Raw genomic sequence first — 12,117 nt, 5'->3', positions numbered from 1 at the left:
AAATCTATATGAAATTAAGATATATTTAATAAACAACATAAATAATTATCTCAGAAATATATAAACTTACAATATAAAATAGATAAAAATGTATATTAAATTATTTTTTATACTTTTAAAATAAAAATACTTTATTTAAAAGTACAGATATAACTTAAGGATGCAAACAATTTGCACGTCATTATTAACTTAATAAAGCTATTAAACATGAAACATAAAAATCAATTGACACTTAATGTAATAATTATTTATTACACCCGTTTTAGATGTTTGTTGTTGAAGAATGTGTTTCCATACAATGTTAATGTTAGTGTAAATAATAATGTTTTGTTAACACTCTTTGTCAACTAAAACAGACTTGATGCATACGTGATATTAGGTGAGGATGTGACAGTAGGGTTTTTTGTAATTTTGTGGCAGTTTTGTAAGAGCGTAAGAGTTTAGCGTTTGAGTGGGGGTGCAGAAGCAGAAGTGGGTAGGTCGAACAAAAGGGAGAAAGAAACAGCGACCTAGTTGGAGGGAGGGAGAAAGAAGCAGCTGGAAGCACATATATTACACCGGTTAGATGGCTTAACCGGTGTAATATGGATCGTATATTACAGCCACTCTACCAGAACTAGTTACCCAACCACATTCTAGCACACGCAAAACTGGTTACCTATGTGCTTGTAAGTGGTTACTTCTATGACGTTTATGGTCACCCACTATTTATGAAAGAAAAATTCAAAAAGTTGTTGAATATGGGTCATATATTACACTGGTTGGATGGTTTAACCGGTGTAATATGGGTCATATATTACACCCATGACATCTAAAGACCAACCCAGGTTAAATTAGGCTTTCTAGAAAACTCCTAATTAAATCTAGGCCGGCCCATTAGATCTAAAATAAGCACTTGCTACACATCATGTCACACCTTCCATGTGAGCTCATTTTAGGCGCCAAATTCAAACCCATTTCATTTGAAATTTCCCACCATTTCTACTTGTTCAAATCCATCCCTTTCATGCTATATAAAGAGGTGCTTGGTTCATGTAATTTCAAGATTAATGAATGAGTGAATTGCTGCCCAAATTGCTAGCCAATTTCACTCTTGTCTCTACCTCTTTAGGATAGACACTTAGTCTTCAAATTTCCACTAGATCAAGTGATTAGGCCTCACCTATCACTCTCCATACTTAGCCTTCACCTTCACATAATCCACAAGTTCTACGTGAGCTCCTTGTCCATTTCAATCCATGAAGCTTCCGCATATCTCCACCAAGAAAATCCAATCGGAATGAAGGCACTACTCCATCAAGTTGTATTTAGAGCCAAGGTTCTTCAAGAGCTAAGTGTGCCTTCTTCTTTTCGTCTTAAATTTTTATGTTGATTCTTGATTTCGTGTTGTTCATCACTTTTATATTGTCTTGCTGTTTTTTTTTTTAATTTTCGAATTGATTTGGTGTGTTGTTTGGAAATTCCAATCGGTGCATCTTGTTCAATTGTTCTTAAGCAATCTGTGTGCAATTTTGTGTAGGATTCCATGCAATTTTGTGTTTTCTGTTTAGATTTGCTTTTTGTTCCCGCCGGTTGACCTGAACACCTTTGTGCGTCTCTACGAGCTGCGCTTCAAGAACCCTTTGCTCCTGCTCCAACGTTCTCCTTCCTCCACCGTAAACACCTGAAACAGAGAGACAAATGGCGCCCTCACGGCCGTTTGCACTCCGACGCTCAAGTCAGTTATTGGGCAGAAAACACTGAAACACTTCTCGTCGCAGAACACCGTAAGGTCAATGTTCAGAGCAGTGTGTAACTAAAAATCTTAACTTCTGGAAAATGTCCTAGAATGTGTAAAAGCGTACCTCATTTTGTTTATCGTAAAACCTTATATACCTTTCCAGTGTTTCTGTCCACGTGTCAACTTGAGACTTACACGCACTGTGGGCGCACCTTAGCGACACTATCACCCAGTCTTAGGACCATCTTAGTGCGTAAGGTTGCCCTGTCGAAGTGCATCTAGCGCGGAATGACCACTCAGACGTCAACTCATACGCCCAATATCTGAGGGGTCATCCTTCTCGAGCATACTCTACCCCTTCACATGCCATGCATGCAGATCACCCCTGGGACATGACCCTTACGAGTCGTCTCTGTCCCAGTGGCTTTTTGATGGTGGTGCGTACTACCGCCTCTGATATGATTCCACTATCAAAGTAGAGATGATTCTTTGACATTCTATGGAATCAACTTGAGTTGGAGATAGCTTAGGCACTTTTAATAGAATTGGATCAAGGTTCTATGTTTCAAGAACTCACCAAAACTTGCACCAAACACCAAACTCATATGGAAGATCCACCTATTGTCAATTGAACCGAACAAATTGTGGAAAAAGGCAAATGAACCGATTGAAACTCTTAAGAAAGCAAATGAACCGAACAGATTATGAAAAGAAGCTACAGAACCGAATCAAAACAAAAATAATTGAAAACAGCCGAACATAAGTGCAAGAAAAGGAAGATGAACCGAACAAAAGAAACTAAGACATGTTTATGCTTCGTATGATAATGGAGATGAAAGGAAGAAGAACTTATGGAGATGGATGCTTTGGTTTGATGATCACGCCACTTAGAGGATGAAGGCTCCAAGATGAGTGAGCTAGTGCCGCCACTTGAGAGAACCAAATGCACTCAAGATAAGACAAGGTGAAGGAGAAGACAAGTTCGCACAAATTCCCTCTCAAATTGAGTAGAGTTTCTCTATTGCTAATTTCCAATCTGCATTGTGAAGGACCTAAGCCCTCCTTTTATAGGAGCAAGGGCTGGTCATTTACATAGCTTATTCCCTAAGCTACCCAAAATGCTCATAAGATCACGCCCCTCTTACTAAGCTCACTCCCCAAGCTTCTAGAATTTTCTAAACTAAAGCCTAAAGATGCTTTTACAAAAGAGGTGTCTAATGTTTCCCTCTAAGCACCTTTCTAAACACTATTCTATATTATTTACAAATTAAAAGAAACTATAAAGAGAGATATTTACATTCTTGAAAGCTTATAGACTTCTTTGGTGTTAGGCTTGATCCTCTCTTTATTTTATGTCTTCTTTTAATTTTGAGAAGACTAGAAGGAAGAACTTCAAATGTGAGGGTGAATGCCCTCTTCCTTCATTAATAAAAGCCTCCTTTATTTAATTCTCATCAGCCTCCCTACACCCCATGCACGGATCCCTCGTGACTTGGGCTTCTTCTTTTGGTAACTGGGATATGGCTTGGAAACCACCTTTCTGACACATCTTTACTCTTGGGATGCCGAGGTCTGTGGCCTCCACGCCGTAACTCGATGCCGCCCTCTCCTCGACACCCCTTATCTGTGAGCCTAGCAAGGCTCCTCCCTTGCCAACTGAACATCCTAGTGGGCCCAACCTTCGAGGTCCTACTTTGACTTTTGGTTAACTTTCGAGTCCGAGGACTGGTCGGTACACAAGCCCCCCAGTCTCGAGCTATCAATTTGCACAACGAAGAGACTATGGCCTCGCCCTGCTATCCCACGTGGCACCTTACGACAGGATGTGTACTGTGCACTGAAAGACGTTTTATTGCTTACATTTAAACAGCTTACACGTGGCTCGATCCAACGGCTGGGACCTAACGTTGTTTGTGCTTCCAAGTTTACGTTAAATTTATTCTCAACGCGCGCTCTATTTCACTGTTCCATCTACTTGAAACTTCTCTTACAATCTTCTTCTTCACCTTCGAGCTTCCCTGCTTCGTCGCTCTTGTAAAAACTGCAACTTTCACCTCCTCATAATCAAAGGTATGGTTTTTACGCATTGATTGCTCTTCACTCTTGATCTTATGTATTGATAGACTGTCTGGGACTGTTTAGATTCTTACATTTACGCTTTTCTCAACATTTTCCTTGTTCCCCTGTTTTCTGTGTTTTTTCGCGTGGGTAGGGTTTTTTGGGTTTTCCTTAGCTTCGCGCCATAACCCCCATTTGTTGAACCTTTGCTTTTCTTTCCCAGCTTCCTTGACCATGGCGAGAACGAAAATCACAGCCAACCCTCCTCCTCCTAGCGTCAATTACAAAACATCGTACCCTTGGGCCTACGATAGGTGTACCGTCCCGTCCCCGGGCGTTGACTAAAGTCAAAGTCAAAGGTACGGTGGGACCCGTCGAGGGGCCCGAGGAAGGAGGATGAGGCGTCGCCAGTAGAGGGAGTCACCGGTATAAGGCGCTGATGGCGTCGCCAACATGAGGTGCTGATGGCGTTGCCCCCCGATACCCACGGGTAGGAAAGACTGTGGAGGGGACGAAATCGCCAGAGGCCAAGTTAGAGAGAGGAGAAAGATGGCTTTAAGATCGCAGTTATAATACCAATAGAGGTGGCTTCAAGACCACAGTTCCAATACCAGTGGGGAGTATACTGGCTCGTGAAGTCCACGCCACTTTAGGGTGATCCCTGGGATAATTACGACCCAAGAGAGGGTCATGCCCAGGTACGAACCAGGTGCGTGGTACGAGAGGAAGGTAGATACACTCCCAGAGTGAGTGGCCGAAACCTGGGGAGCATGAGTTGGCACCCAGAATGTCACCCCCTGCGCCAGCGGCACTTCGAGAAGGAGGAAACTCACGCGACAGGATGTCTTTAAGATTGGGATACGGCGCCATGAGGCCCTCCACGTGTGATATTAATCAAGTCAGAAAAAAGATAGTGAGTCAACGAGAAGTTAGCAGAGATAGTAAACGAGGAAACATTAAATGTTTGCTCATCAGGTATGTTTTTATTCCAGTTAATGCTTTAAATGCTTTAAATGCTTTAAAGCGCTTTAAATGCCTCCATTAAAAGGTTTAGGAAACGTGTTAAATGCGCCTTAAAGCTCCTTAAATGCACTTTAAGACGTGTTTAATGCAGGGTGGTGTTAAAAGGGTTTTTGAGCGTTTGAAGCAAGGGAGACTTTTGGCAAATTTTCCCCAAAACTCACTCTAGTTGCTTGCTCGAGCCCTGAGGTTACGGACAAGGGACTAGAGAAGGATTGTTTGCCAGAATAAGAAACAGTACACAATATACAGTTCATTACCACCTTCAGAGCGTCTTTCACGGTGCTCCGATACGAAGGTGCAGAGTTTTGGTGTTTCTTGTTAGCTGACTTGAGCGTCTTAGTGCAAACGGCCGCTAGGGCGCCCATTAGTTCACTTCTTTGCAGGTGTTCGCAGATTACCAAAAAAGGGTGTCCATAGCAGACGGGCAAGGTCACACAGAAAGACGTACCCAGGTCAACCGGTAGGAACATTTGGCGCCCACCGTTAGTTTCTGCCCCCGAGCGGCATACAACTCTTCAATCTCTTTCCGCTGCACTTCGAAGGCACGAACCACCTCTTGAAGGCCAATGTTTTGGATTTGATGGTAGGTGAAGAGGGCCAGCAGGTCTGCATATGCTTGTTCGATCTCGTGTGCATATGCTTCGGCCCCCTCCTTGGCCTCTTGGGTCATCTTCAGTGAAGCTTGGTGAGTTTCCTCCCTAAGCCCCCAAGCCTTTTTCTCCTCCTTCAATGCCCACACCTCCTGTTTCAGACTTTGGAGGGCCTGCCTCCCCATCGCAACGCTCTGGGCCTGGGAGCGCCAGTCGAGTTCTATCAACAGGAAGGCCCCCATGTAGAAGGGCATGCCTTCTCCCCTGTTGGGGTTTCCCGGCAACATCCCCTCGTTGAATCCCCGCGCAAACTGCCTGAAGACGGGGTCGGGGATCAGAATCTCGGGGAGGGAAGAAACAGGAGCAGCGCGGGAGGGGCTGAGCCTGAAGCTGCAGCTGCTTCAGACAATGGTAGTGGCGGAGGAGCAGACTCACCCCCTTCATCCCGTTCTTCTTGGACTGTTTGAGGTGGAGGAGACATGGCACTTGGAGGGTTGTCCCTTAGAGAGTCCACGCCACCACCTGGAGACGCGGTTGGCAGGGTAGGGACCCTAGTAGCTTTTCTCTTTTTGAAGACCAAGCCAACCTCCGAGTCTTCACTATCTGGGGTGCTGGAACACACGTCGACGCCGCGGCCAGTGGGACCGCATCAATGGGAGAAGGGGAAGTAGGAGTTTGGTATGTTTGGGGAGAGGATGGTGGAGATGGTAGGGAAACGATGGGCGCCGGGGGAGTAGGGGGAGGCACGTCAAGGGCGAGGGAGTCCCCACCCCCCTTGGCGGATTTCAGTTGCTTCAAGGCCTTGGCGAGTGTGCGGTGCTTTGAAGAGTCCATTATCGAACCTGTGTGAGTCAGAATAACCAAGCAAAGATTAACTCGAGTAAGAAAGAACGAAAGCACTGATGGCGTCGCCAACATGAGGCGCTGATGGCGTCGCCAACATGAGGCGCTGGTGGCGTCGCCAACATGAGGCGCTGATGGCGTCGCCCCCCGATACCCACGGGTAGGAAAGACTATGGAGGGGACGAAATCGCCAGAGGCCAAGTTAGAGAGAGGAGAAAGATGGCTTTAAGATCGCAGTTATAATACCAATAGAGGTGGCTTCAAGACCACAGTTCCAATACCAGTGGGGAGTATACTGGCTCGTGAAGTCCACGCCACTTTAGGGTGATCCCTGGGATAGTTACGACCCAAGAGAGGGTCATGCCCAGGTACGAACCAGGTGCGTGGTACGAGAGGAAGGTAGATACACTCCCAGAGTGAGTGGCCGAAACCTGGGGAGCATGAGTTGGCACCCAGAATGTCACCCCCTGCGCCGACGGCACTTCGAGAAGGAGGAAACTCACGCGACAGGATGTCTTTAAGATTGGGATACGGCGCCATGAGGCCCTCCACGTGTGATAGTAATCAAGTCAGAGAAAAGATAGTGAGTCAACGAGAAGTTAGCAGAGATAGTAAACGAGGAAACATTAAATGTTTGCTCATCAGGTATGTTTTTATTCCAGTTAATGCTTTAAATGCTTTAAATGCTTTAAAGCGCTTTAAATGCCTCCATTAAAAGGTTTAGGAAACGTGTTAAATGCGCCTTAAAGCTCCTTAAATGCACTTTAAGACGTGTTTAATGCAGGGTGGTGTTAAAAGGGTTTTTGAGCGTTTGAAGCAAGGGAGACTTTTGGCAAATTTTCCCCAAAACTCACTCTAGTTGCTTGCTCGAGCCCTGAGGTTACGGACAAGGGACTAGAGAAGGATTGTTTGCCAGAATAAGAAACAGTACACAATATACAGTTCATTACCACCTTCAGAGCGTCTTTCACGGTGCTCCGATACGAAGGTGCAGAGTTTTGGTGTTTCTTGTTAGCTGACTTGAGCGTCGGAGTGCAAACGGCCGCTAGGGCGCCCATTAGTTCACTTCTTTGCAGGTGTTCGCAGATTACCAAAAAAGGGTGTCCATAACAGACGGGCAAGATCGCACAGAAAGATGTACCCAGGTCAACCGGCAGGAACAATAGGCTTCTCGCAGAGATTTCCTCTCTTACAGCCATCGCCGATTGGAGGGCTCATTTGGACAGTGAGCCCAACTTCGTGGGTAAGTCGTTTGGTAGGGTCCACAACGCGTACATATGAGTTCGTCCCTGCGTTGCTGGCGAACCCGTGTGCATAGCAATTGGGCCAACGACGGCGAACCCTTTTTCTTCTTTTATCAAACGGTCTTCAAGCGCATTAGGCAACGCCTCCCTTTCACTCACTTCGAAAGAGAGTTACTCACTGAGCTCAACGTTGCCCCTGCCCAGCTGCATCCCAACAGCTGGGCCTTCATCAGGGCCTTCTCCATCCTTTGCGGCTACTTTGGTCACACCCCCTCGATTGACATCTTTTTGCACTTTGTCGAGGCCAAAAGCCCTAGGAACAACCTGTGGGTCAGTCTCAGCGGGGTGACGGGGAGGGTCATCTTCACCTTGTTCCAACAATCCTACAAAGGATTCAAGGGCAAGTTCTTTAGGGTGTGTTGGTCTGACCACGACCGCACAGCCCTAGATGGCTTTCCCCTCTACTGGGTGAGCGAACTGAAGTCCAAAAAGGCTAAGAGCTTGGATGAGCTCTCCTCTACCAATCGAAACGTATGCTAGTTGCAGGCCAACTTGGGAGTCGTCTTCGACACCGCAGCGCTCATAAAAAAGGAATATAACCCATATGAGCTAGGTGGTTATATTGGTACAAGAAGCTGCTCTCGATCTCTTTCATACATCATGTACAGTACGGTCCTTGAGCGTTGACCAAAGTCAATGCGATGGGACCCCGAGAGAGGGATCCACTAGAAAGTATAGCAGGGCAAGAAGGAGTTTCTTTAAGGTCCACGGCCTTGGGCGTTGACCGGCCTCGGGCGTCGCCCAGGGCCAGCATAATAAAGGCGTCTAGGAAACTTGGCAGGCCAGGGAAGTGTCCTCTCCTGATACCTACGGGTAGGGATAACCGTGGAGGAGGCGGCACAGTAGGAGGTGGCACGGTAGGAGGCAACACAGTAGGGGCGTGGAGGCCTCGGGCCTCAACACCCCAGACAACAATAATAGATAAAGAAAGGTGGTTTTCAAGCCACACCCCCAATTACCAGTAGGGAGAGACCTAACTCACGAGGGATCCGTGCATGAGGTGTAGGGACGCGATAGTACGCACCACCGTTGGAAAGCCACTGGGGCAGAGACGACCCATGGGAGGGTCACATCCCAGAGGGTGATATGCATGCATGGCACGTGAGGAAGGCAGGGAATTCCCAGGGTGGATGACTCAGAGAATGGGCACATGAGTTGGCACCCATGCAGTCACCCCCGCACGAGTTGCACTTCGACAGGGCAACCTTACACACTGAGAGGGCCTTAAGACTGAGAACAGAGTTGCTAAGGAGCACCCACAGAATGCGCAAGTCTCAGGCTGACACGTGGACAAAAACACCGGGAAGGTATATAAGGTTTTACAATAAACAGAATAAGGTACGTTTTACACATTCGAAGACATTTGAACTAGAAGCTAGCATTTTCAGTTACGATTCAGTTACGCATTTCTCTGAACATTGAACTTACGGTGTTCTGCGACGAGAAGTGTTTGGTGTTTCCTGTCCAATAGCTGACTCGACCGTCGGAGTGCAAACGACCGCGAGGGCGCCATTTGTCTCTTTGTTTCAGGTGTTCACTGCAGAGGAAGGAGAACGTTGGAACAGAAGAAAAGGAGTTCTTGAAGCGCAGTTTGTAGAGACGCACGAAGGTGTTCGAGTCACCCGACAGGAACATTTGGCGAAGAGGTTTGCTCAGATTCACTGAAGAAAGTTCCAAGATTCGATAAAACAGTTCAAGATTCGCCAAGAAATGCCAAGAATGAGGAATACTAGGCAGAGTTCTACGACGCATGTGGGAGATGAGAGTTTGACCTTGCAGCAGATCATGGAAATGATGCAGGGCCTCCAGGAGGCGATGGTGGCGTCAAAGGCAGAGCAGGAGCGTATTCAGCTGGACCTTGCGGCGTCGCAAGCAAGAAATGAGGAGTTGCACCGCACCAACGAAGAGTTGCGTCGCGGGTTACGCAACCAGCCTGGGAGTCGCGAAGTAGAGGAGCAAGAGTGTGCAATGCCTCCCAGGGAGTTTCCTATGCCTTTCTCACAAGCAATCATGAATGTTGCTATCCCTGCCACATTCGTGGGGCCGAAAGCCATGTTCACCGGGATGGAGGATCCAGTGGCGCACCTCACAACATTCCATACTCAAATGATGTTGATTGGCGGTTTTGGCGTCGTCAGATGTAAGTTGTTCATGAGTACGTTGGTGGGAACGATGAAGTGGTTCATCAGCCTTCCAGATGGCCACGTGACTTCATTCACACAATTGTCGAAGTTGTTCAGGGAGAAGTACATAGCGAATCGTGCTCCCCCACCCAACTCCTACGATCTCTTCGACGTAAGGCAATACTAGGGGGAAACATTGAAAGAGTTTTTTAATCGCTTTGGGTCACAGGTGGTGAGGGTCAACACCACAGATGAGTCAATGATAGGTCATGCGTTGGATCGTTTAGCGAGTCGCTCATCAGAAGTCGCCCCAAGACTTTCGCTGAGATCAGGCGTCGTGCGGTGGCCTACATTGCAGCGAAAGGTGAAGTAAACGAGAAGCGTGCGAGCGTCGTTCCCGCGCGTCCACGAGTGTCGTCGCACGCACAACCCTGTGAGGGTTAACGACACCACGATGGGGAAGAAGGGTCAAGGAGGAAAGCGAACCTACGAGCCAAGGAAGGCCCAGGCTAAGGGGCGTTCAAGGGAGAATAACCCGGTGAGGCACAACTTTGTGGTGGAGCTGAAAGACCTGATTGTTGTGCCCAACATAACGGACAGGTTGAAGATGATGGTGAAGACGGATAAGGTGTTGGGATTGCACAAGGATGCATGGTGCGAGTTCCACCAGACATTTGGTCATCCGATAAACAACTGCTTGGCGTTGGGGCATCAGCTAGATGAGCTTATGAAGAGCGGTTTCCTGAATGATTACCTGGTGGGGCCATCAAGGACCGAGGCCTTGACGGCATCAACAGAGGACCAAGCCCACGAGATGCCCATCCACGGGGAAATCCACAGCACCTCACGTTCATGAAGGCTGATCTTCGCGACGTCGTTCCTCATGATAACGACCCCGTGGTGATTTTGGTTGTAACCGCGGGGAGGAAAGTACACCGAGTGCTGGTAGACCAAGGCAGCTCGGCGAATGTGATGTTCTGGCCTACGTTTAATAAGTTGCAGCTGTCTCCTGATCAGCTTAGGCCATACACGGGGTGTTTGTATGGTTTTGCGGGAGATCAAGTGGAGGTGCGTGGTTATTTGGAGTTGAGGACAACTTTTACAGATGGCTCCGCATCTCGCACAGAAAACATAAGATACCTAGTTGTAAACGCCCACTCGGCGTACAACATCTTATTGGGAAGGCCGACCCTAAATCGGCTTAGGGGGGTGTCGTTTACACGCCATATGAAGTTGAAGCTGCTCGATCTTAGTGGGAAGGTGATCATGATCAAATCCGATCAGCAAGAGGCCAAGAAGTGCTATGAGAATAGCCTCAAAACGAAGAGGGGCGTGTTCATGGTAGTAGAGCGCCCACCCATGGAGGAGGCGCCCATGGAGGAGGACTGTGTAGGCGCATCCTGCGTAGAGAACGCCCGGGAGAGGCGACCCGAGCTAGCTGAGAATGTTGTGGAAAGGCAAATTGGTGGTAAGACATTCAAGTTGAGTAGGTCGTTAGACCAAGAGGAGCAAAATCAGGTGGCAGAGGTGATATCACGTCATCTAGACGCCTTCGCATGGTCCGCCTCGGACATGCCAGGTATTGACCCAGATTTTCTATGCCACCGCCTCACCATGGACCCCAAAGTCCGACCCGTGCGTCAGAGAAGAAGAAAGTTTAACGAAGAAAGGCAGCTGGTCGTACAAGAAGAGACGAGGAAGATGTTGAACGCCAACCACATTAGGGAGATTCAATATCCTGACTGGTTGGCCAATGTGGTTTTGGTGAAGAAGGCCAATGGGAAGTGGAGGATGTGCGTAGATTTCACTGACCTCAACAAGGCGTGCCCAAAGGATTCGTACCCTTTGCCAAGGATCAACGCGTTGGTGGAGAGCGCCTCGGGTTGTAGAATGCTCAATTTTTTGGACGCGTTCTCAGGGTATAATCAGATCAAGATGCACCCCCGCGACGAGTGCAAAACGGCGTTCATGACCGAGACATCCTGCTACTGTTACACAGTGATGTCATTCGGCCTGAAGAACGCAGGCGCCACCTATCAGAGGTTGATGGATAAGGTCCTTGCACCCATGTTGGGAAGAAACGTGCAGGCCTATGTGGATGACATGGTGGTCACCTCGTAGGAGAGGGGACAACACATAACTAATTTAGAAGAGTTGTTCGCTACCATAACCAAGTATCGTTTGAAGCCGAACCCCGAAAAGTGCGTATTCGGGGTCTAGGCGGGTAAATTCTTAGGGTTCCTACTCACCGAGCGTGGGATAGAAGCGAACCCAGACAAGTGTACGACGATCCTCGCCATGAGGATTCCCGCCTCGGTAAAAGAAGTACAACAACTGACAGGGCGGATGGCGGCCCTGTCCAGATTTGTATTTGCTGGAAGAGACAAGGGTCACCCCTACTTCCAGTGTTTAAGAAGAAACAGTCGGTTCGTGTGGACCGAGGAGTGTAAGGCGGC

At 47.8% G+C, this 12,117-nt stretch overlaps 1 protein-coding gene across 1 annotated transcript; it reads left to right on the top strand.

Annotated features, from left to right (window-relative positions):
- Window positions 1–10,513: 10,513 nt before the first annotated feature.
- Window positions 10,514–11,586, top strand: LOC137834215 (uncharacterized). The gene is made up of 2 exons (XM_090302910.1): window positions 10,514–11,406; window positions 11,580–11,586. Exons 1-2 carry the CDS (start codon window positions 10,514–10,516, stop codon window positions 11,584–11,586), a joined length of 900 nt encoding a protein of 299 aa, XP_090159036.1.
- Window positions 11,587–12,117: the final 531 nt, after the last annotated feature.

The sequence above is a fragment of the Phaseolus vulgaris genome, chromosome 5, assembly GCF_051622355.1.
Source record: "Phaseolus vulgaris cultivar YP4 chromosome 5, ASM5162235v1, whole genome shotgun sequence".
In the NCBI taxonomy this organism is placed as follows: domain Eukaryota; kingdom Viridiplantae; phylum Streptophyta; class Magnoliopsida; order Fabales; family Fabaceae; genus Phaseolus; species Phaseolus vulgaris.
This window is presented reverse-complemented; position numbering and strand designations above follow the sequence as displayed.

What these genes read in the sequence shown, in the direction of transcription:
- LOC137834215 (XM_090302910.1), top strand. Translation starts at nt 10,514, where the DNA reads ATGAAGGCTGATCTTCGCGACGTCGTTCCTCATGATAACGACCCCGTG.